Below are 23,447 nucleotides of genomic sequence, written 5' to 3' on the forward strand. Positions count from 1 at the left end.
AAGATGTTCAATGTTATCCCGGTGTCTACTTCCCTTCCTGTCCTTATTTGTATGGAGTGGGTTATGTTCAGGGTGTTTGTATGTCTAGTTTGGTGTTACATGTCTGGTTGTGTTTGGTGTCCAGCATGTTTACTAGACATTCCCCTGTCTCATGTTATTGCAGCTATGGTGTCCTGGGTTCCTGTGTGGTTTGTGGTGTGTGCTGTGTCCTTTTATGTTGGTGTGGACAGCAGCACTTGTCTACGGGTTCCAGTTAGTGTGTCTGTGGCAGGTAAGTGTGTTATTGGTTTTGCTTACCTGCCATCTCCTTAAGCTGTATGTGTTCCCCTCTCCTTGCAGCCTGGCCTCAGATAGAGACTCCTGTTCCTCCATTACTGGGATGAACAGGTCATCTCTTCCCTGCTCCTTGGTGAGGGATTAGTGATTTAGGGTCTCTAGGAATCCTGAGTATGAGTCGTCCTACCATCGGGGTCCGCTCATACGGTGAGGAGTCAGGAAGAGGATTAGGGACGCTTTAGGAGGTGACCAGCTCGCTTATTACTCCTTTTGGCCAGGCTGATTCCCTTTTACCCTTTGACACCGCACGGTGGGGGGTTTCCCCCACTCCCCGCCGTGACAGTATGACCACAAAGGCTCCTTGCTTGGAGCCTTCGGAAGAGGGCCCAGCATGTGTCACCTGCCATTTTCTGGCGCACATGCTTATCCTCCGGAGGGAGAGTGAAAGGAGAGACGCTGTTAACAGTGCGGTTCCCTGTGACAGTTGGTTGCAGGTGGTGTGAACCGTCACTGGTGTTTGCGTTTCTTCTCGTCCATTTCTCAGTGGTTCAGGTGCTTGTGTTGTGTGCTGGATGCATTCCTTTGGTGTACTGGCTGTGTGCTGGTTGGGGATGCATGCTGGCGCGACCTGGTGTGAACCGTGTCTGAGGTAGACGCAGTGTTCAGTGCTGTTTCTCTGGGCTGTTTGGTGGCTGGTGCCCTGGTTCCTGTGTGTTGCTCCAGGGGCTGGCGGCAGTCTTAGAGAGACATCCTTGCTCTGACGCTGAATCTTATTACTTCCCCTTGTCCATGTCTCAGTGGTTTTGTCACTTGTGTTGTATGCTGGCTGCATTCCTGTGGTGTACTGGCTGTGTGCTGGTTGCGAATGCTTGCTCGCAGCAACCTTGTGTGAACTGGGCCTGAGGTGGACTCAGTGTTCAGTGCGGTTTTTCTGAGCTGTATGGTGGCTGGCTGCCTGGTTTCTAGGTGGTTCCGGGGGCTGGCAGCAGTCTTTTAGAGACTTGCTTGCACTGACGCTGATCCTGTTACTTTCCCCACCCCCCCCGCCCTGTTGTTTTTTCGGTGTTCTGTTTAGTTCCCCTTTTTTTTGCTGGGGGGGCTTTGAGGGGTGGGAGTGTCACGGCCTATGGTGTACACTGTGACACTGTTGCCACACTTGCGGTTGCCCGCGGCAACGTATTGCTGTGAGAGCATGCGGTGGCAGTGTCTCGGCCTTCTGGGTAATTGCCGTGACATGGTTGCCACGCATGCTGTTGCCAGTGGTTACGTGTTTGGTATGCTTGTGTGTGCACTTCCCTTTTAAGTGGTAGCCTCCCTGTCTGGTGCTGTAAGGGTTAACTCCCTGACTGGGTGTGGTCACTTGATTTATCTTTTGTGGTTTCCTGGCTGGAGTTGGTTGTACTTCAGCTGTAGTTGGTGCTGGAGGTCTGCTCCAGTCCAAGATGTTCAATGTTATCCCGGTGTCTCCTTCCCTTCCTGTCCTTATTTGTATGGAGTGGGTTATGTTCAGGGTGTTTGTATGTCTAGTTTGGTGTTACATATCTGGTGGTGTTTGATGTCCAGCATTTTTACTAGACATTCCCCTGTCTCATGTTATTGCAGCTGTGGTGTCCTGGGTTCCTGTGTGGTGTGTGCGGAGTCCTTTTATGTTGGTGTGGACAGCAGCACTTGTGCACGGGTTCCAGTTAGTGTGTCTGTGGCAGGTAAGTGTGTTATTGGTTTTGCTTACCTGCCATCTCCTTAAGCTGTATGTGTTCCCCTCTCCTTGCAGCCTGGCCTCAGATAGAGACTCCATTACTGGGATGAACAGGTCGTCTCTTCCCTTCTCCTTGGTGAGGGATTACCAGGGCGACTTAGGGTCTCTAGGAATCCTGAGTATGAGTCGTCCTACCATCGGGGTCAGCTCATACGGTGATGAGTCAGGGAGAGGATTAGGGATGCTTTAGGAGGTGACCAGCTCCCTTATTACTCCTTTTGGCCAGGCTGATTCCCTTTTACCCTTTGACACCGCACGGTGGGGGGTTTCCCCCACTCCCCGCCGTGACAAATTCCTTACAGTACCTGATTCACTGGAAGGGGTATGGACCAGAAGAGAGATCTTGGATACCTGCTAGGGAGGTTCATGCTCCTAGACTAATTCGAAAATTTCATTTAGAACATCCTGAAAGGCCGTTGCCTGAAGTCTTGGGTCCGGTGGCCCCCACATAAGAGGAGGGGTACTGTCACGGGACGCCGAGGCGCTCGCTCTCCTCAGCGCCGTCGGCGTCCTGTTTCTTTGCAGGAGCGAGGACGCACACAACGTCCTCGTCTCCTAGGTGATAGGGGGCAGGACGGACCGGCCGCGCACGTCTCCTCTGCGCGGCCGGCGTTCTCAGTTCCCCCAGCAACCAGGGGAGGTCTGAGCACCGAGCTGGGCACTCGGTGCTCTGCTGTATTCCCTAGTGTGGGTCATGTGACGCTGGCTACGTCACATGACCCCAGCTAGCCAGTATTTAACAGGCAGCCTGCTGGCCGCAGGTTGCCTGTTAATTAGGTTCCTGCCGATTTTTGGTTTCCTAGTATACCTACCTTATCCTGTGTTCCCTGACGATCCTCTGCTTGCTCCTACTGTACTGTGCTACTTTCCTGGTATTCTGACCCCGCCTTCCACCTGAGGATTCTTTGCGGACTCCTGTTGTACTTCATTACTCTCCTGGTATTTGACCTCGGCTTCTCCTGACTATTCTCTGCTTATCCCTTGGTACTGCGTAGCTCTCTAGGTATTGACCCGGTCCGTTAACGATCTGTTATTTGTCTTGTCTGTCCTCCCTGCACGTATCCTAAGTTAGGGACTGCCGTCCAGTTGTCCCCTGTCATCAGAACTTGCGAGGCAAGTAGGCAGGGCCAGGGGTGAGGGTGGAGCGCAGTGGTCACTATCCTCCCCCTGTGTGTATGTGTACGTGACAGTTACAAGGGTTTTAAGCATAAAACATACCAGTATAGAACTTAATCTGTATAGCCTTGAGGAAAGAAGGGAAATAGGGGACATGATCGAAACCTTTAAATATGTTAAAGGTTTAAATAAGGTTCGGGAGGGAAGAGACCGCAATAAGAAACTAGACACAAGAACAAGGGAGCACAATCTAAAATTAGCTTTGGCTAAGATCAGGAGCAACGTTAGGAAACTGAAAGAGTGGTTGAAGCTTGGAACAAATTTCCAGCAGATGTGGTTGGCAAATCTACAGTAAGTGAATTTAAACCTGCCTGGGATAAACACATGTCTATCCTAAGATAAAACAAAAATACTATAAAGCCAGACTAGATGGATGAGGTGGTCTTTTTCTGCCGTCAATCTTCTATGTTTTTATGTAAATCCCCCAACAAAATAATCTGTGGACAATTAGGACTCTTGTAATAAAATAATTTACTTGAATAATTTATCCATTTTGTTTTCAATTCTATGTCATTATCTTGTCATTCTAGTATTTCAAACACTTTCTCCTGTATACAAGTTTAGTGAACACTACCTCACTTCAAGAAGGATCCCCCTTCAGTGGTGGTTGAAAACATAATAGATGATGGTGAGGAGTTATACAACAGTATGGGTTAGTTGTGTGCATATTCAAGAATAGTTAGATGGCAATATCTCACAAAGCATCCTTTGGTGGCATGAACAGGCTTCCTTCCTGTATTGGGTGGTATTCATTCAAGGTTTTGTACTTTTTTTTATTGTGGTTTTAAAGAGGGAGCGGCTACATTTGGACACGACCTAAATCTTGCTATGACAACACAAACATTTCAACAGAAGAAAGAAAGATAAAATGCTCAGTAGATCAATTTTAGACATAGGCAGAGAATGGTCTTTGGGTACCAAGAGCAGGTATATATCAGTATGTTCTGTAGCATGCATGAGCAAAATAGTCCAAGTTTATCTTATGTGCAAATTTAGAGCACAATGACTAAAAAAGTTATCACAGCCTTCTTATAAGCAAATTTATAATACATGTGCATTTTAAGTATGACTAGTGTGGGTGACTGGCATGAGTAATAAACAAAAAATAGTTCATTGCAGTGGCAACACCCAAGTCAACTGAATGAGATTTGGACCTTCATTTTATAGCTAAGAAAATGATAGCTGCGTAGAATTTGAATGCCTTCACTTGAGGGGTTCTCCAGGAAGAATATGACCACGAATGGTTACCACCACTTGTAGAGCTGTCTTTCGGGTGAGGGGCAGGGCCTCACCACACACTGCACTGCTCTACAATAGATGGTAATGATGTGGTCCTAACAAAAGGTATAGGACTGCTCACCCTTTTAGTGATGATGTATAGGTGCTCCAATCTAATGCGACACCCTACTCACCAAGTCAGTCAATTATATAAAAGTGAATGGGCACTCTGATATATGGAGTCACATATGAAATAAAATCAATATCGATAATTTATTAATATCACACAAAAATATATTGATATTCACTATTAAAAAGACCTTTGATGTACCTAAATTGAATCTGGCATATGTCAATAATAAATATACAATCAAAATAAAACAAAAATATTGTACAATCAGTATAAAATCATATAAAATATAAATGGTTGGTTTCCTCCTATCGGTGTCTCAAATAGGAAGGAACCAGACTAAATCAGATAATTTCTATAAACATAACAGACACAGTTAGCTCCACAGTATGTATATCCCGGTAAGTTTATGTTGAAAAAAATCTCTGATGTAATGGGGCGGTTTGTAGGTAATGTCCGGCGGTTTGTAGGTAGTTTGTAGGTAATGTTGAAGATTTTTTTCAACATAAACTTACCGGGATATACATACTGTGGAGCTAACTGTGTCTGTTATGTTTATAGAAATTATCTGATTTAGTCTGGTTCCTTCCTATTTGAGACACCGATAGGAGGAAACCAACCATTTATATTTTATACTGATTGTACAATATTTTAGTTTTATTTTGATTGTATATTTATTATTGACATATGCCAGATTCAATTTAGGTACATCAAAGGTCTTTTTAATAGTGAATATCAATATATTTTTGTGTGATATTAATAAATTCTCGATATTGATTTTATTTCATATGTGACTCCATTTATCAGAGTGCCCATTCACTTTTATATATTTGAATGATGTGATCCTGCCTTTCATATGCCATCATGGCTGGGCAGTCTGACAGGAAAACTCACCAATGTGTATTATATGCAAGTGCCAGAGCGTAGCTCCCCAAACAGCTCGGCAAATGGAGGCATCCGGTCCTGCTCACATTCTAGGATAGGTTGCTGGTGGACATTTTAAATCATTCCTGGAGAACCTTTTTAATCCTGTAGACAATGTGATAGAATTAAATGGAAAGGGGGGGGATTCTGAAACGACATATACTCAGGGTGCTAGGTGGCAGTCTGGATACCAACATGCCACTCTGTCTGTCTTGGTCAAGGTACCTAGACAGAAGGCTAGGGCAGTATACTGAATGTTTGACTTGGGTGTTGGAAAGCCAAGCTATTGCCCTGCTTTGTGATTACATTACGGCCAGGTTATATAGCCCATCCATTCATTTCTAGTGTCATCTTTACAATTTTTATGTTTCAAAAATTGCAAGTTAAATGAAGTGAACTCCATGATGTTAAAAAAATAAAGCAAAAGATGATTCCCTCTTCATTTAGCCTCTACACACCGACATATGAAATCAAGAAACGGAATATCCAGGGGCGGATTGGCCATAGACCCTACAGGGAAATTTCCCAGGAGGCAGATGTGCAGAGGGCTGCCTGAGTCCCACTCACAGTCGACCGCCAGGTAACTAATGATCTGACGCCTCCTAATTAACGCTAGGAGGGAGTGACAATGAATTTATGTACCTGGCTGGCAGCCGCAGGTTCCCTCCTGACTACTGATTTTAACTGTATTGCCATCCTGAGGAAACTGGAGGAAGATGGAACATGGCAGCTGGGGGCAAAGGGATTTCTTCTGGGGAGGTATTTAGTGCTGCACTGTGGTATTTTGTTCTGCTAGGGCAGCATATGGTCCAGTCTAAGGCCTCATGCACACAACCGTTTTTTTTTGCGGCCCCCCTCCCTCCCTCCCCAGTATTATATTCATTGGTGGCCAGTGCGGCCTCCCCTCCCCCCCCAATTAAAATCACCTTCCCCCATCATTGGTGGCCAGTGCGGCCTCCCCTCTCCCCCCCCACCTAATTAAAATCACCTTCCCCCATCATCGGTAGCCAGTGCGGCCTCCCCTCCCCCCCCCTAATTGAAATTACCCCCCCCCCATCATTGGTGGCCAGTGCGGCCTCCCCTCTCCCCCCCCCTAATTAAAATCACCTTCCCCCATCATTGGTGGCAGCGGAGAGTTCCGATCGGAGTCCCAGTTTAATCGCTGGGGCTCCGATCGGTTACCATGGCAGCCAAGACGCTACTGCAGTCCTGGCTGCCATGGTTACTTAGCAATAGAAGCATTATACTTACCTGCGATGTCTGTGACCGGCCGGGCGCTCCTCCTACTGGTAAGTGACAGGTCTGTGCGGAACATTGCTTATAGCACAGACCTGTCACTTACCAGTAGTAGGAGCGCCCGGCCGGTCACAGACATCGCAGGTAAGTATAATGCTTCTATTTCTAAGTAACCATGGCAGCCAGGACTGCAGTAGCGTCTTGGCTGCCATGGTAACCGATCGGGGCCCCAGCGATTAAACTGGGACTCCGATCGGAACTCTCCGCTGCCACCAATGATGGGGGAAGGTGATTTTAATTAGGGGAAGGGGGGAGAGGGGAGGCCGCACTGGCCACCAATGATGGGGGGGTGATTTTAATTAGGCTGGGGGGGAGAGGGGAGGCCGCACTGGCCACCAATGATGGGGGAAGATGATTTTAATTAGGGGGGGGGGGGGGGAGGGGAGGCCGCACTGGCCCCCAATGATGGGGGAAGGTGATTTTAATTGGGGGGGGGGAGGCCGCACTGGCCACCAATGAGTTAAATACAGGGGAGGGAGAGAGGGGGGGCCACACTGTCCACCAATGAATTTAAAACTGGGGAGGGAGGGGGTCTGCTCCCTCCTGCCTGGCAGCACCTGATCTCTTACAAGGGGCTATGATACGCACAATTAACCCCTCAGGTGCGGCACCTGAGGGGTTAATTGTGCGGATCAAAGCCCCCTGTAAGAGATTGGGTGCTGCCAGGCAGCAGGGTGCAGTCATGTACACAGTTCGTAGTATATTCTAACTTGAAGCGTCCCCATCACCATGGGAACGCCTCTGTGTTAGAATATACTGTCGGATCTGAGTTTTCACGAAGTGAAAACTCAGATCTAAAATGTTTTTATGCAGACGGATCAGCGGATCCGTCTGTGTGAAAGTAGCCTACGGACACGGATGACGGACGCGGATGACAATCTTGTGTGCATCCGTGTTTTTTCACGGACCCATTGACTTGAATGGGTCCGTGAACCGTTGTCCGTCAAAAAAATAGGACAGGTCTTATTTTTTGGACGGACTGGAAACACGGATCACGGACGCGGATGTATAACGGTGCATTTTCCGAGTTTTCAACGGACCCATTGAAAGTCAATGGGTCCGCAGAAAATCACAGAAAACGGAACAACGGACACGGATGCACACAACGGTCGTGTGCATGAGGCCTAATTGTGTCGCTCCTCCTTCTGTCAGTTTGGACCTGCCTACAACATGGGGCCACTTTTAGTTTTTTTTCCAGAGCCACTTTATGTTCCCAGTCTGCCCCTATGAATATCCTTCTAGAAGTCTAAAGCTAGCCATGCATTAGAGATTTTATGAGGCTGCTTTCTGGATTACTAGTTGGTTGATCTAAACCAGGGCATCACCTAAGGTCCACATCTGGAGCTTCTCAGGGGAGCTGAACGGAAATTCCAATGAGCATTACAAAAAATGACCACTTAAAATCACTATTACGAGACCTTGGTTAAGGCAGCCCTTTAATCTGAGAAGCATTATTGTCCTCTCCCACAACAGGAAAATTTGTGAAAAAAAGATGTGATTCCTTCCCACACATAATGACCACAGACAAGATAAAGCTTTTCGACACAAATCAGGATTACAAGATGCTTTCACATCTGTGTCGGAAGCTCAGTTTGGGGCCTTCGTCACAGAATTGTGCAGGACCTAACATAGTCAATATATTAGGCTCAGTTTGCTTCAGTTATGTGCCAAATCCGGTACTTCCGTTATTTTCATTTTTCTGCTCCTATAACAGAGCACAAGAACTGAAATAATAAGCGCAGATGTGAACGCAGCCTTAGGGTCCATACACGCGTCCGCAATTTCGTTCCGCATTTCCGATCCCTCAGAAAATAGAAAATGTCCTATTTTTGTCCGCAATTACGGACAAGAATAGGCAATTTCTATTAAGTGCCGGCAATTTGCGGTCCGCAAAATGCGGAACGCACATCGCCGATGTCAGGGTTTTGTGGATCCACAAATCCGTAGATCCGCAAAACACACACGGACGTGTGAATGGACCCTTACCTTTACCTGCACCACACCAAATATGGTCTACTTAAAGGGGACTTGAAATCAACTTTATACTGCCCTCACTGAGAGTAGCATAAAACAGTGACTGATGAATTGATTTCAGTGGTGTGTCATTCATGAGCTAAAAGTAAGTGGCTGCTAGGAAGCAGGATAATAATCATTGCAGCTGGGACCTAGAGAAGAGTCATAGTTATTCATTAATTCCCTGCTCACCTGTTGATGATTACCATTTTTCTCCTAGAGAGAAAACTAAGGCGAAAACCATGACTCTTCTCTTATGAAATCAGCTTATCCGTCACTACTTTGTGCTGCCCTCAGGGAGGACATCATAAAATTGATGACAGATTTGCTTTTATTGGTAAGTACCAAATGTCCAACTGTGGTTTTTTATGTAGGCAAGTCTGGTTTCACATCACTGTTTCATATTCTGTTCTTCTGATCTGTCAGAAGAGCAGAATAAAATGGATCCTGTATTTTAGGCATCCGTTATGTACATTTTGCATCCGTTTTGGCCATTTCCATCTGAAATCCGTTATTTTAGACAGAAAAAAAGTTCTGCATGCAGGACTTTTTTACAGAATCTATTTTTTTCCTGCTTTTCTGACAGATCAGAATGGTGATGTGAACCCAGTTGAAAACAAGTCAGAAGATTTTGTCATACAATAAAAGTGCCAAAACAGATCTTGTACCCGTACCCCTGACCACAACACCAGAGACATGAAAATTGTAATATAAAAAAATAGGTAACTTCAAATCCCAGAGAGACAGGAGGGTCTGGGAATACATATTAATGACAACCTTTCAAATACATCTAAGGCCTCATGCACACGACTGTATTTTTTGGCGGTCCGCAAAAACAGGTTCCGTTTTTCCGTGATCCGTGACCGTTTTTTCGTCCGTGGGTCTTCCTTGATTTTTGGAGGATCCACAGACATGAAAAAAATGTCGTTTTGGTGTCCGCCTGGCCGTGCGGAGCCAAACGGATCCCTCCTGAATTACAATGCAAGTCAATGGGGACTCCGATCGGTACTCTCCGCTGCCACCAATGATAGGGGAGAGATTTTAATTAGGAGGGGGAGGGAGGGGAGAAGGCCCACTGGCTACCAACTGTAACGCACCTAGTTGATCAGTTAGGATCTCAACTGCGGAAGCAATGGACATGCACTATTATCCCACTGCCCTTGTTCTTGGCTGTGGGATTCGCGGTTACTCAGTATGTACCCCAGGCGTCTCTCTCAGTCTTGGGCGGAGAGTTTGGGGTAACAAAATCATTTACCGCTATCCATCTAATTAGTTACTGCTGGAAAGGGAGGTCCCCCAGTATACAGGAGTCACAAGTTAGTATAAGTTTGTGCACAGTTCAGAGTTAGTATCTAGTATGCAATAAGTTCAGGGTTAGTATATAGCATGTCCTCAGTTTAGTATATAGTATGCAGTAGGTACAGAACATGTCCACAGTTTAGTATATAGTATGCAGTAGGTTCAGAGCATGTCCACAGTTTAGTATATAGTATGCAGTAGGTTCAGAGCATGTCCACAGTTTAGTATATAGTATGCAGTAGGTTCAGAGTTAGTATAGCATGTCCACAGTTTAGTATATAGTATGCAGTAGATTCAGAGTTAGTATGGGAGTATCGTCTCACACCAGTCAGGAACCACCCCACTCAGAGTTCCAGGACATTAATCAGAGCAGGTAACAGGCATATACTTGCGGTTAGTTGGTCCTGGCTAGGAAGCCAGCAGTGGGGAAGCCAGTGGCAAGAAGGTAGACAGTCCTTCACGCTGTTGTTAGGGATCCAGGTCTGGATATGTGGACAGAGTCCTCAGATGCAGTGGAGCTAGCAGGGTGCGCACTCCATTAGTGGAACACCCTGCTTAGCACCTGTCTTCTATTTAAGGGCCGGACGGTAAGTGGGCGGAGTCACAGGACGGCCCAGCAGCCACTGCGTTCCACGCTGGAGTGCAAGCCAGCGTAACAACACAGGCGGTCACTGCGTTCCACGCTGGAACGCAAGCCAGCGTATCATCGCAGACGGCCGGTGCGTTCCACGCTGGAGCGCAAGTCAGCGTATCGTCACAGGGAGCCGCTGTGATCCAGGCTGTACTGTTATAGTACCCCCCCCTTAAGGGACCCCTCCGGGGTACCCCACTAGGAGAGGGTCGGTTGGGAAATCTTCTATGGAACAATCTTTGGAGTCTGGGAGCATGAACGTTTTGCACATCTTCCCAAGAGTCATCCTGGGGACCATACCCCTTCCATCTAATGAGATACTGGATCTTCCCCCGTCTTCTTCTGGAATCAATGAGCTGCTCAACTTCAAATTCTTCTTCTCCTTGGACCTCTATCGGAGGCAAGGGTCGAGGATCACTTGATGGGAACGTCCTAGATCTAAACGGCTTCAGTAGTGACACGTGGAATGTGGGATGTACCTGTAATCGCGGAGGAAGGGTGAGTCTCACCGTGTTGGGGTTAATAATCCTTTCTATCGGAAAAGGACCCAGGAATTGTCTTCCCAATTTCTTGGAAGGTACCCCCAACCGAAGGTTTTTTGTTGATAACCAAACCGAGTCCCCGACCTGGTAGGGAGGACTTTCTCTCCTACGACGGTCGTAGTAACACTTCTGTCTTTCTTTTGCCCGTTGAAGGTTGTCTTTTAGCGTCTTAAGGGTAGTTTGCAAAGTGGTCAGATAATCGTCTGTGGCTGGAACGTTTGTGTGAAGGCTGGTTTGAGGAAGAGACCTAGGGTGAAATCCGTAATTAGCAAAGAATGGAGTATGTAATGTGGAGGAATTCGTAGAATTATTATAGGCGAATTCAGCGAGAGGAAGTAGGCCCTCCCAGTCATCCTGGAGAAATGAGCAGTGACATCTGAGTGACATTCCCAGGGTCTGTTGGCGATGGGAAGACTCATTAGGAGACCATAAGGTCGGTTTCTGTCAGTTTTACATGAGGCACAGGTCTCACACGTGGAAACATATTCTTCAATTTGTTTGGTCATCTTTGGCCACCAGAAGTTCCTGCGTATCAGGGTTGTGGTTTTAGCAATGCCGGGATGTCCCGCGAGGGGTAAATCATGGCAAAGTTTGATCACCTGATTGGTGAGGGAGGGTGGTATGTACAGTTGGCTGTCCTTGTAAAGGAGACCCTGTTGGTTCTGCGAAAGACCAGGGGGGGTATTAGCATGGTCATTAATTAGAGCATCCTTGAGCTGGGTTTCCAACGTTATGGTGGCAAGGACGAGTTTCTTCGGTGGAATGATCCATATGGGGGCCGTGTCTGAGGTGCGAATTTCAGCCAGTCGTGACAAGGCGTCGGCCTTCCCATTTTTTGAGCCTGGTCGGTATGTAATTTGGAAGTTAAACCTGTCAAAAAAAAAACTCCACCGTACTTGACGGCCTGATAATATTTTATTGGTTTTCAGGTATTGTAGATTACGGTGATCCGTATAAATTGTGATGGGGTGTATTGATCCTTCAAGTAAATGCCTCCAATTTTCCAGGGAGCACTTTATGGCGAGGAGTTCCTTTTCGCCTATGGGGTAATTGAATTCGGCGGTATTTAGCGTCCGGGAGTAGAACCCGATAGGATGTAACTGAGTTGAAAAAGAGCTTCGCTGGGACAGAACAGCTCCTATGGCTGCCTGGGATGCGTCTACTTCCAGCACGTAGTGATGGTTCGGATTTGGGAGAGTCAGTATCGGTGCCGTAGTGAACCTGTTCTTTAATAACTCAAACGCTGATTGGGCGTCCTTGGACCAAACGAACTTCGTGTTGACACTAGTTAAGCGGGTTAGTGGTTTAGTGGTAGCGGAGAAATCTTTAATGAATTTCCTATAGAAGTTTGAGAACCCCAGGAACTGTTGAAGAGCTTTCCTGGAATCCGGAATCGGCCAATTTTGGATGCAAGTGATTTTTGAGGGATCCATCTGGATACCTTTGGGTGAAATTATGTATCCGAGGAAGGGAAGAGAGGTAGTCTCGAATACACATTTTTCCTGTTTGACATATAAGCGATGAACACTTAACCGTGCGAGAACCCAACGGACATGTTTCCTGTGATCGTGTAAGTTATCGGAATACACTAGTATATCATCAAGATAGATGATTACACATACGTCCAGTAGATCCCTAAAGATGTCGTTAATAAAATTTTGGAATGTGGCAGGGGCGTTGCACAACCCGAAGGGCATCACTGTATACTCGAAGAGTCCATACCGAGTGCGGAAAGCTGTCTTCCATTCATCACCTTTTCTGATCCTAATTAAGTTGTATGCGCCTCTCAAATCCAGCTTGGTGTAGATAGTTGCTGTTTGTAATCTTTCTATGAGTTCGGATATTAGCGGCAAGGGGTACCGATTTTTGATTGTTACTTTGTTCAAGGCTCTGTAATCTATGATGGGTCTTAGGCTTGAGTCTTTGTTTCTTACAAAGAACATCCCTGCTGCTGCCGGGGAGGTTGAAGGCTGAATAAAACCTTTTCGTAAGTTCTCTTCTAGGTACTGTTTGAGGTGAACAAGTTCTGGTTGTGCCAATGGATAAATTCTACCCGTGGGTATCTCACTACCCGGCAGCAAGTCTATGGGGCAATCGTAAGATCTATGGGGCGGAAGAGATTCCGCCTTCTTTGCGCTGAATACCTCAGCAAAGTCTGCGTATTGGCTGGGGACCTGGTTCACTCCCACGTGCATGAGAGATTTGAGAGGAAAGCAGGTCTCCATACAATAAGGTGACGTAAACTGAACTCTCCCCTGTTTCCATAGGAGGGTTGGCTGGTGTATTTGCAACCATGGCAACCCAAGAATCACGGGAAACAATGGAGAGTGTATGATATCAAGGGATAAGAATTCTGTGTGGTTATTTTCACATGTCACCATGAGGGGTTGAGTCTGACTGTGGATAGGACTAGAAGTGGTACCGTCAATGAAACTCACTGATATCGGAACGTTTTTTCTCATGTGGGGAATTTTATTTCGCTCAACCAGATGCATATCGATAAAATTCCCCGAAGCTCCCGTGTCCACCATGGCTTCAACGATAATCCGGTTTTGGTCCCACTGTAAGGTGAGAGACGTGTATATGTAACCACCAGTACTATTTTTTGTACTGCCTAAGGTACAAGACGTGCCGCTCTTACCTTCGCACTTCTTACGTATCGCGGGGCATCCGTCAACGGTATGGTCAGCAGAGGCACAATATAAACAGAGGTTGAGGTTACGTCTCCTGGCTTTCTCTCTCTCGGTCAGAGGACCTCGGATCGCTCCAATCTCCATCATCTCTACTGCAGGACCCTGGCTGGACGGTCTTGGGTTGGGTGTGAAGCCTGAGACTCTCTCGGCTCTGCGTTCCCTCAGCCGTCTGTCAATGGTGGTGGCCTTCTGCATCAAGGCATTAAGTGTAAGTGGTAATTCTCCTCGGGCTAATTCGTCCTTCAGGGCCTCGGAAAGACCTAGGCGAAACTGATTCCTAAGGGTGAGGTCATTCCATTCAGTCTCCCGGGCCCAGCGAGTGTATTCCGCAATAAAGTCCTCTACAGGTCGTCTCCCTTGTTTAAGGCTGCGTATAGCGGTCTCAGCGGTCAGCTGTTTACTATGGTCCTCGTAGAGAAGGGCCATTTTTTCAAGGAACAGAGGGAAGGATTCCAGGACTGGGTCTTCTTTTTCCTAAATAAGTATTGGCCCATGCTCTGGGCTCCCCCCTGAGGTATGAGATCATGGTAAGTACTTTTGTTCTGTCAGTTGGGTAAGTCCGGTGCTGCAGCTCAAACATTAGTTTGCACGCGTTCAGGAAATCCCTGAACTGCCTTCGGTCACCCGCGAATATCTCAGGTGGGCTGACCTTGGGTTCTGGTCCATCACGGGGGTGTCCTGGCCCCTGAGTGACAAGTTGCCGTATTGCCTGGTTTTCTAGCTGGAGATGATGTATAGTCACATTGAGGGTCTCCACCCTCTTAGTGAGGGTGACGAGGTGACCTGCAACCTCCGCTGGATCCATGTGGGTTCCACTAATATGTAACGCACCTAGTTGATCAGTTAGGATCTCAACTGCGGAAGCAATGGACATGCACTATTATCCCACTGCCCTTGTTCTTGGCTGTGGGATTCGCGGTTACTCAGTATGTACCCCAGGCGTCTCTCTCAGTCTTGGGCGGAGAGTTTGGGGTAACAAAATCATTTACCGCTATTCATCTAATTTGTTACTGCTGGAAAGGGAGGTCCCCCAGTATACAGGAGTCACAAGTTAGTATAAGTTTGTGCACAGTTCAGAGTTAGTATCTAGTATGCAATAAGTTCAGGGTTAGTATATAGCATGTCCTCAGTTTAGTATATAGTATGCAGTAGGTTCAGAACATGTCCACAGTTTAGTATATAGTATGCAGTAGGTTCAGAGCATGTCCACAGTTTAGTATATAGTATGCAGTAGGTTCAGAGCATGTCCACAGTTTAGTATATAGTATGCAGTAGGTTCAGAGCATGTCCACAGTTTAGTATATAGTATGCAGTAGGTTCAGAGCATGTCCACAGTTTAGTATATAGTATGCAGTAGGTTCAGAGCATGTCCACAGTTTAGTATATAGTATGCAGTAGGTTCAGAGCATGTCCACAGTTTAGTATATAGTATGCAGTAGGTTCAGAGCATGTCCACAGTTTAGTATATAGTATGCAGTAGGTTCAGAGTTAGTATAGCATGTCCACAGTTTAGTATATAGTATGCAGTAGGTTCAGAGTTAGTATGGGAGTATCGTCTCACACCAGTCAGGAACCACCCCACTCAGAGTTCCAGGACATTAATCAGAGCAGGTAACAGGCATATACTTGCGGTTAGTTGGTCCTGGCTAGGAAGCCAGCAGTGGGGAAGCCAGTGGCAAGAAGGTAGACAGTCCTTCACGCTGTTGTTAGGGATCCAGGTCTGGATATGTGGACAGAGTCCTCAGATGCAGTGGAGCTAGCAGGGTGCGCACTCCATTAGTGGAACACCCTGCTTAGCACCTGTCTTCTATTTAAGGGCCGGACGGTAAGTGGGCGGAGTCACAGGACGGCCCAGCAGCCACTGCGTTCCACGCTGGAGTGCAAGCCAGCGTAACAACACAGGCGGTCACTGCGTTCCACGCTGGAACGCAAGCCAGCGTATCATCGCAGACGGCCGGTGCGTTCCACGCTGGAGCGCAAGTCAGCGTATCGTCACAGGGAGCCTCTGTGATCCAGGCTGTACTGTTACACCAACGAGTTAACTACAGGGGAGGGAGGGTGGGGGCCCACTGGCCACCAACGAGTTAACTACAGGGGAGGGAGGGGGGGCGGCCGCACTGGCCACCAACGAGTTAACTACAGGGGAGGGAGGGGGACCGGCCGCACTGGCCACCAACGAGTTAACTACAGGGGAGGGAGGGAGGGGGGCCCACTGGCCACCAACGAGTTAACTACAGGGGAGGGAGGGAGGGGGGCCCACTGGCCACCAATGAGTTAACTACAGGGGAGGGAGGGGGGCCCACTGGCCACCAATGTGTTAACTACAGGGGGGGGGGACTGCCCCCTGCTGCCTGGCAGCAGGGGGCAGTCATGTACACAGTTCTTTTAGTATATTCTAACCTGAAGCGTCCCCATCACCATGGGAACGCCTCTGTGTTAGAATATACTGTCGGATCTGAGTTTTCACGAAGTGAAAACTCAGCTCTGAAAAAGCTTTTATGCAGACGGATCTTCGGATCCGTCTGTATTAAAGTAACCTACGGCCACGGATGCGGATGCCAATCTTGTGTGCATCCGTGTTCTTTCACGGACCCTTTGACTTGAATGGGTCCGTGAACCGTTGTCCGTCAAAAAAATAGGACAGGTCTTATTTTTTTGACGGACAGGATACACGGATCACGGTCTCGGCTGCAAAACTGTGCATTTTCCGATTTTTCCACGGACCCATTGAAAGTCAATGGGTCCACGAAAAAAAACTGAAAACGGCACAACGGCCACGGATGCACACAACGGTCGTGTGCATGAGGCCTAACAGTAATGACTGTTTCACATGGATTTGTGTCCTCCTACATCACTCAAGGAACGCACCCTGAGACCTGGTGGAGCATCACAACTAGGGCTGCAGCTATTGACTATTTTTGTAATCGAATATTCTATCAATCAATCCAACGATTAATCGAGTACTCTAATAACAAAAAACTAATTAAAAGAATGTTTTTCTTTATAAAAATACATCAGCACCCTCCGTGCCATCAGCTGCCCCCCCCATGTCATCAGCTGCCCCCAGTGCCATCAGCTGCCTCCCCAGTGCCATCAGCTTCCTCCACAGTGCCATCAGCTTCCTCCCCAGTGCCATCAGCTTCCTCCCCAGTGTCACCAGATACCCCCCAGCTGCCCACCTAGTGCCACCAGCTGCCCACCTAGTGCCACCAGCTGCCCACCTAGTGCCACCAGCTTCCCCCCCAATGCCACCAGCTGCCCCCAGTGCCACCAGCTGCCCCCAGTGCCATTAGCTTCCCCCCCAGTGCCATCAGTTTTCCCCTAGTGCTATAATCTGCCCCCTCAGTGCCATCAGCTGCCCCCTAGTGCCACTAGATTGCCCCCCAGTGCCACCAGCTTGTCCCCCATTGCCATCAGGTGCCCCACAGTGCCACCAGCTTGCCCCCCAGTGCGAACTGCCCCCCAGTGCCATCATCTCCCCTCCTAGCCATGTTCCCAGCGCCAGTACTTACCTTTCTGTAGGGGCGCCGCTCCACAGCAAATCCGTCTTCTTCTCCACGTGCTGCACTGTAGTCCTGACATCGCACAGCGTCGGGTCATAGTGCGCTGAGCACTATGTCCTGGCGATGCGTCAGGGCTGAAAATGCAGCGCGGGTAACCACGGAGCGGTAAGTAATAGCAAGCGCTTCACTCCCGCTCTGTGGTCACATGACACAAATGAATCCTCAATGCAAAAAATTTGCATCAAGGATTTTTTTTAATCTAATTACTCGATTCAATTGAGTAATAGTTTCAGCCCTAATCACAACCATGGACCAGATCTCAATCAGAGACAATATACCTTTTACACTCCTTTATCTAAGAGCTGCTCCAAGATTTACTGCTATAGCTGTTTACTCCTCTCCTCATATTGATAGTTCTCTTTTATATTACTTGTCTTATTTACCACACTGTTCCTATGTCATTTTATGTATAAATATGTGACTCTTACAGATATTGTCTTTTATCATGGTTCACCAAGAAACCTAAGTAGTCTCCAAAACTTGCTTTCTGTTATCATCTATTCAGTTAGCCATTAAAAAGTATAAATGACTGAAATACTCTGTTCATCACATACATTAAGGCTACTTTCACACTAGCGTTTTGGCTTTCCGTTTCTGAGATCCGTCATGTGCTCTCACAAGCGGTCCAAACGGATTAGTTTTACCCTAATTCATTCTGAATGGAATAGGATCCTCTCAGAATGCATCAGTTTGCCTCCGTTCAGTCACCATTCCGCTCTGGAGGCGGACACCAAATGCTGCCTGCAGCGTTTTTCTGTCTGTCCTGGGATGCGAAGCGAGAAGGATCCATCCTGGCACACAATGCAAGTCAATGGGGACTTATCCGTTTCCTCTGACACAACAGAAAACGGATCCGTTTCCCATTGACTTTTAATGGAGTTCATGACGGATCCGTCTTGGCTATGTTACAGATAATACAAACGTATCCGTTCCTGACGGATGCATGCGGTTGTATTATTATAACGGATCCGTTTTTGCAGATCCATGACGGATCCGCCCAAAACGCGAGTGTGAAAGTAGCCTAAACAGGATCAGTTATCACTGACTAATCAGGAACAGGTGTATGTATATATCAATTTGAGCTCTCTTTTTTTGTTGGCAATACTTGTTTATGGTCATTCTGTCTCAGAGAACAAAGACAAAGGGGAAATGTATCAAAACAATGGGGAAAACAGACTTATAGCAACTTTTCAGAGCTCCTTTGGAAAGTGAAAGGTGGAATCTGATTGGTTGCTATTGGCAGATGAGCCAGTTTTCCTTTGCACCAGTTTTGATAAATCTCTCTAATATTTTTTATTGTCTGGAAGCCGAAGAAGGCCTTTTTACTTTTATCCAGCTAATAATATGTTTCCTCCCTGCTTTATTCAGCATTGCTTCAGAGGTCTTTATAAAAATGTGCCATTAAATATATAAAACGTACCTGTAGCATAACAACATTGTCACCCTCAAAAGTGACAAACACATCTGAGTCACATTTTAAGCCAGGGATTCGGTTTTCCATCATAAAACCCTGAAAAGAAAAACACAAGATACATTACAGTTTTAATCAAGAAATATTGTTTCACTCATAAACAATGAGGGGGGGGGATATATAACAAGCCCTGCACTCTAGAATTCTGTGCCTCAAAAGGTCACAAAATGGGCTCAGTTTGTGCAAACATTTAGCAACTTTTTGCATTCTAACACCACTCACTATTTTAATGAGGTTTACTCAAGATTTATCACAGTGAATTTTTTAAAAAGTACCAAATTCACTCCAGTAGCAGGCTGGTGCAGAAAACTGGAGTAGCATTTCTAGATAGTGTTAGGTTTAAAGACGTGCCAAATTAAAAAATACAACAACGTGCAGCATTTGGCAAGAAGTTTGGCAACACAGACTCAAGCAAAACGGACTTCAAATATTACCTCATGATAAATTCCCCCCATGTCAAATACAATTATTTTTTTTTTCTCTGTCGACAGGACTTTTTTTTCCCGTCATGCATAACAGAAAAAAACGGAACTGTTATATGTGCCCATAGAAATATTTTAGGAAGGAGTAAAACAAAATGCCTCTTAAAGGGTTCTAGATTTGCATTCCATCCTAAAATTCCGTTATATTCTGTTATAACTCTGGTGAGAACACGCCGTAAGAGAGTTCATGTTCTACAAAATATTGGTCTGATTGGGAGGAAATCTGTGTGTGTGTGTGAACCCAGCCTTAGGCCTCTTGCACACGAACGTTGTGTGCATGGCCCGCATAAGGCGGGTCCGCAATACATTGGCACCGGCCAGTGTGCACTCCGAATAACGGATGCGGACCCATTCAAGTGAATCACGGAGATGCAGAACGGAAGCATGGATCGGAAGCACTAGGGAGTGCTTCCGTATGGGGTTTCTATACGTGCCTCCGTACCGCAAAAAATAAAACTTGTTCCATTTTTTTTTTGGTGCGGATGGATCATGGACCCATTCAAGTTAAATAGGTCTCGATCCGTCCCGACCGCCGCATGGACGTTGCCCATGCATTGGGAACCGCAAATTGCGGTCACCAATGCACAGAACAGACCCACAACGGCCGTGTGCAAGCGGCCTTAGGGCCAATTTACATGGAGTCAGGGGCATAACTACCATAGCGGCAGACCATGCGACTGCTATGGGGCCCAGGGCAAGAGGGGGCCCAGTCTTAGTTGGGATTATCTCCTCTTCTAATGGGGGTGAAAACTTGGTCAGGACTCTACCCTCTAAAGGAACAACCTTTAGCAAATGAGGCAGTGAAAAATGGCCCAAGGGTCATTGAAAAGGGTTTAGGAAGAAATCCTGTCCTGTGTGGGGGCCTGGTTTGATCCTTGCTATGGGGCCCTTACTTCTCTATGTACGCCACTGCATGGAGTGATGCACAGGGCAATGATCAGGAATGAACAGTTTATTCCCGATCACTGCCTGCTCATTCAGTGGCATTCACATGTAGCAATCAGTCCATCTGAATGGGAAGGAACAATCTCTACTACCGGTGTTCATCCCAATACAAATTCACAGTTTGTCGGGTTCACATCCTTGTTTACATATGGCAATGTTCTGTTGAATTTATGTGCTGCATGAAAGATGCGATCCCCACCTGACAAACATGAAATTGCTTGTTCATCGGATGATTGGTGACACCCATACACATAACGATTATTGGGAATAAGCTTTCATACAAAAGTTAGTCCCAAATTAGGCCTTGTTCACACTTCAGTATTTTGTTTACTCAGTGATTTTCATCTGTGGTTGTGAGCTAAAACCAGAAGTGGAGCCTACTCAGAGATAAAGTATAAGGGTGCATTTACACAACCATAGGTATTTTGTGGCCTGCAAAACACGGATCCACAAAAAATATGGAAGAAATCTGTGTGATGTCCGTGTTGCATCCATTTTTTTGGGGACCCATTGCAACAATGGCTATTCTGGGCTGCAAAATGGAGAAGAATAGGACATGTCCTTTCTTTTTTGCAGGCTGCAGAATGGACATACGGATGCAGACAGCACACGGTGTGCTGTCTGCATGTTTTGCAGCCCCATTGAAATATATGAGTCCACATCTGATCCGCAAAAAATGTGTGAATGGGGCCTAATGGAGAATGTGTAGCTGTTTTGACCATTTGACCAGCACCTATTTTTGGCTCACAATCACTGAAGAATATAAAATATTGTAATTTGATACCCTTTAATGGCTAACTAAAATACATGATGTTATAAGGCAAGCTTTCAAGACTCTGAGGTCCCTTCTTCAGACCTGAATGAAAAAAACTGTAAAGAAACATGGATATACACAGGAAAGAACAGAAAGGTGGAGTAATAAATTGCAAAACACCAACAAACAGAGAAATGGTCGCGGAGAAAGAGTCCTTAATTAGTTTACAGATAAGATGTGTGAAAGTTTGTTAGTCTCTGAGTTTAGAGAGGAGAGGACCCCTCTTTCTCCTCAGATGTGGTAGCAGGCCATAAAACCTTGAGACAAATTCAGTTCTGCTGCTCTGTTGCAGTCTTAGGGGATTTGGGGTGGGATGAAATGTTAAGACCTTCCAGCTCTAGCCTCTACTATATATTCAACATTTTCTTTGATACTTTTGAACATTTCTTTTTGACTATTTATAACAGTTATGAGAATTTTCCATGGGGAAAGCAATTGCATAAATTCCATACATGCATTCCTGTGGCCCTTGCATGAGAGGAATCCCAGCTCAAATCTGCTGCATAAGCAAAGTCAATCTTCCCAGTGTACTTAGCAAGCAGAGGAGAGAAGGAACCAGACAGGGGACCACACTATTGCTCTCTCTTTCATATGATGAAAGGAAGAGAAAGAACAGGAAAGCAGCAATTAGAAGACTGTCCTTCTTTCCAGGCAGAGGCGTATCTAGTGAAAATGGCGCCTATGGCAAGCACTGAAACTGCGCCCCTGTCAAAATATTTTAAACCCATCTTTCAGATAACCTTAACAAAAAAAAAAACACGATAGCTCTTTTGTAGAACCCCCATAAAAACTTACAGTTACTTGACTTGGCCCTTGGGGATCTCGGACGCCACTTCAACACTTTGGCCGGGGGCTCGGCGGAGCTGATGTTGTGCTTTAACCTAATGAGAAAGATTTCATAATAAGGATTTGGAGAAAGGGCAGAGGGATAGCAGAGCAGGGAGAGGCTGGTGCTGCTACTAGGGGGTCATACCATGGGGGAGTAATAAAGCCCACCATAATGCCCCCCCAGTAGTAATAATTCTCCTTATAATATGCAAAACATTTGTAATGCCCCCAGTTGAGCTAATGTTCCCATAATGTGCCAATATAAAATACCCCTTCTCAGTGCCCCCGTAGATGACCCCCATAGTGCCCCCCCCTTCCCCATAGTACCCACCATAATGTGTCCCAGTATAAAATGCCCCTATACAGAGCCCCCATATAAAATATCTTCTTTTTTAGCCTCAGTAGATGCCCCTATAGTGCCCCCCAATAATCTGCAGTAAGATGTGCCCCCATAGATGCCCCCAATCATGTGCCAGTAATAAGAGCCCCCCCACCATCATGTGCCAGTAGCCAGAGCCCCCCATATCATATGCCAGTAGCCAGAGCCCCCCCATATCATGTGCCAGTAGCCCCCCTTATGTGCCAGTAGCCCCCCTATGTGCCAGTAGCCCTCCTTATCATGTGCCAGTAGCCCCCCTTATCATGTGCCAGTAGCCCCCTTATCATGTGCCAGTAGCCCCCCTTATCATGTGCCAGTAGCCCCCCTTATCATGTGCCAGTAGCCCACCATATCATGTGCCAGTAGCCAGAGCCCCCCCCATATCATGTGCCAGTAGCCAGAGCCCCCCCATATCATGTGTCAGTAGCCAGAGCCCCCCCATATCATGTGTCAGTAGCCAGAGTGCCCCCATATCATGTGCCAGTAGCCAGAGTGCCCCCATATCATGTGCCAGTAGCCCCCCATATAATGTGCCAGTAGCCCCCCTTATCATGTGCCAGCCCAGTAGTCCCCCCTTATCATGTGCCAGCCCAGTAGTCCCCCCTTATCATGTGCCAGCCCAGTAGTCCCCCCTTATCATGTGCCAGCCCAGTAGCCCCCCTTATCATGTGCCAGCCCAGCCCAGTAGTCCCCCCTTATGTGCCAGCCCAGTAGCCCCCCTTATGTGCCAGCCCAGTAGCCCCCCTTATCATGTGCCAGCCCAGTATTGTACCTATATAAAAAAATATAAAAAAATAATACACTTATACTTACCTCCAGCAATGCGATGCGATGCAGGCCACCTCTTCCGTCTGTGTGTCCCTCGCTATACGGATCAGGCGACGCGATGACGTCATCGCGCCATCACCGGCCTCTGATAGGCTGCCAGCACTAAGCCGGCAGCCTATCAGAGGAACAGGAGGGGACACACCTCTCCCTCCTCTGCCGCAGCACAGACAGGCATCTGTATTG

At 46.9% G+C, this 23,447-nt stretch overlaps 1 protein-coding gene across 1 annotated transcript in view; it reads right to left on the minus strand.

Moving 5' to 3' along the window:
- The window catches only part of ACOXL (acyl-CoA oxidase like), a 625,524-nt gene that overhangs the window by 305,408 nt on the left and 296,669 nt on the right, over positions 1 to 23,447 (minus strand). The window contains 1 exon segment of the mRNA XM_040429469.1: positions 18,938 to 19,027. Within this exon segment, the coding sequence (XP_040285403.1) occupies positions 18,938 to 19,027 (90 nt within the window).

The sequence above is a fragment of the Bufo bufo genome, chromosome 4, assembly GCF_905171765.1.
Source record: "Bufo bufo chromosome 4, aBufBuf1.1, whole genome shotgun sequence".
Lineage (NCBI taxonomy): Eukaryota > Metazoa > Chordata > Amphibia > Anura > Bufonidae > Bufo > Bufo bufo.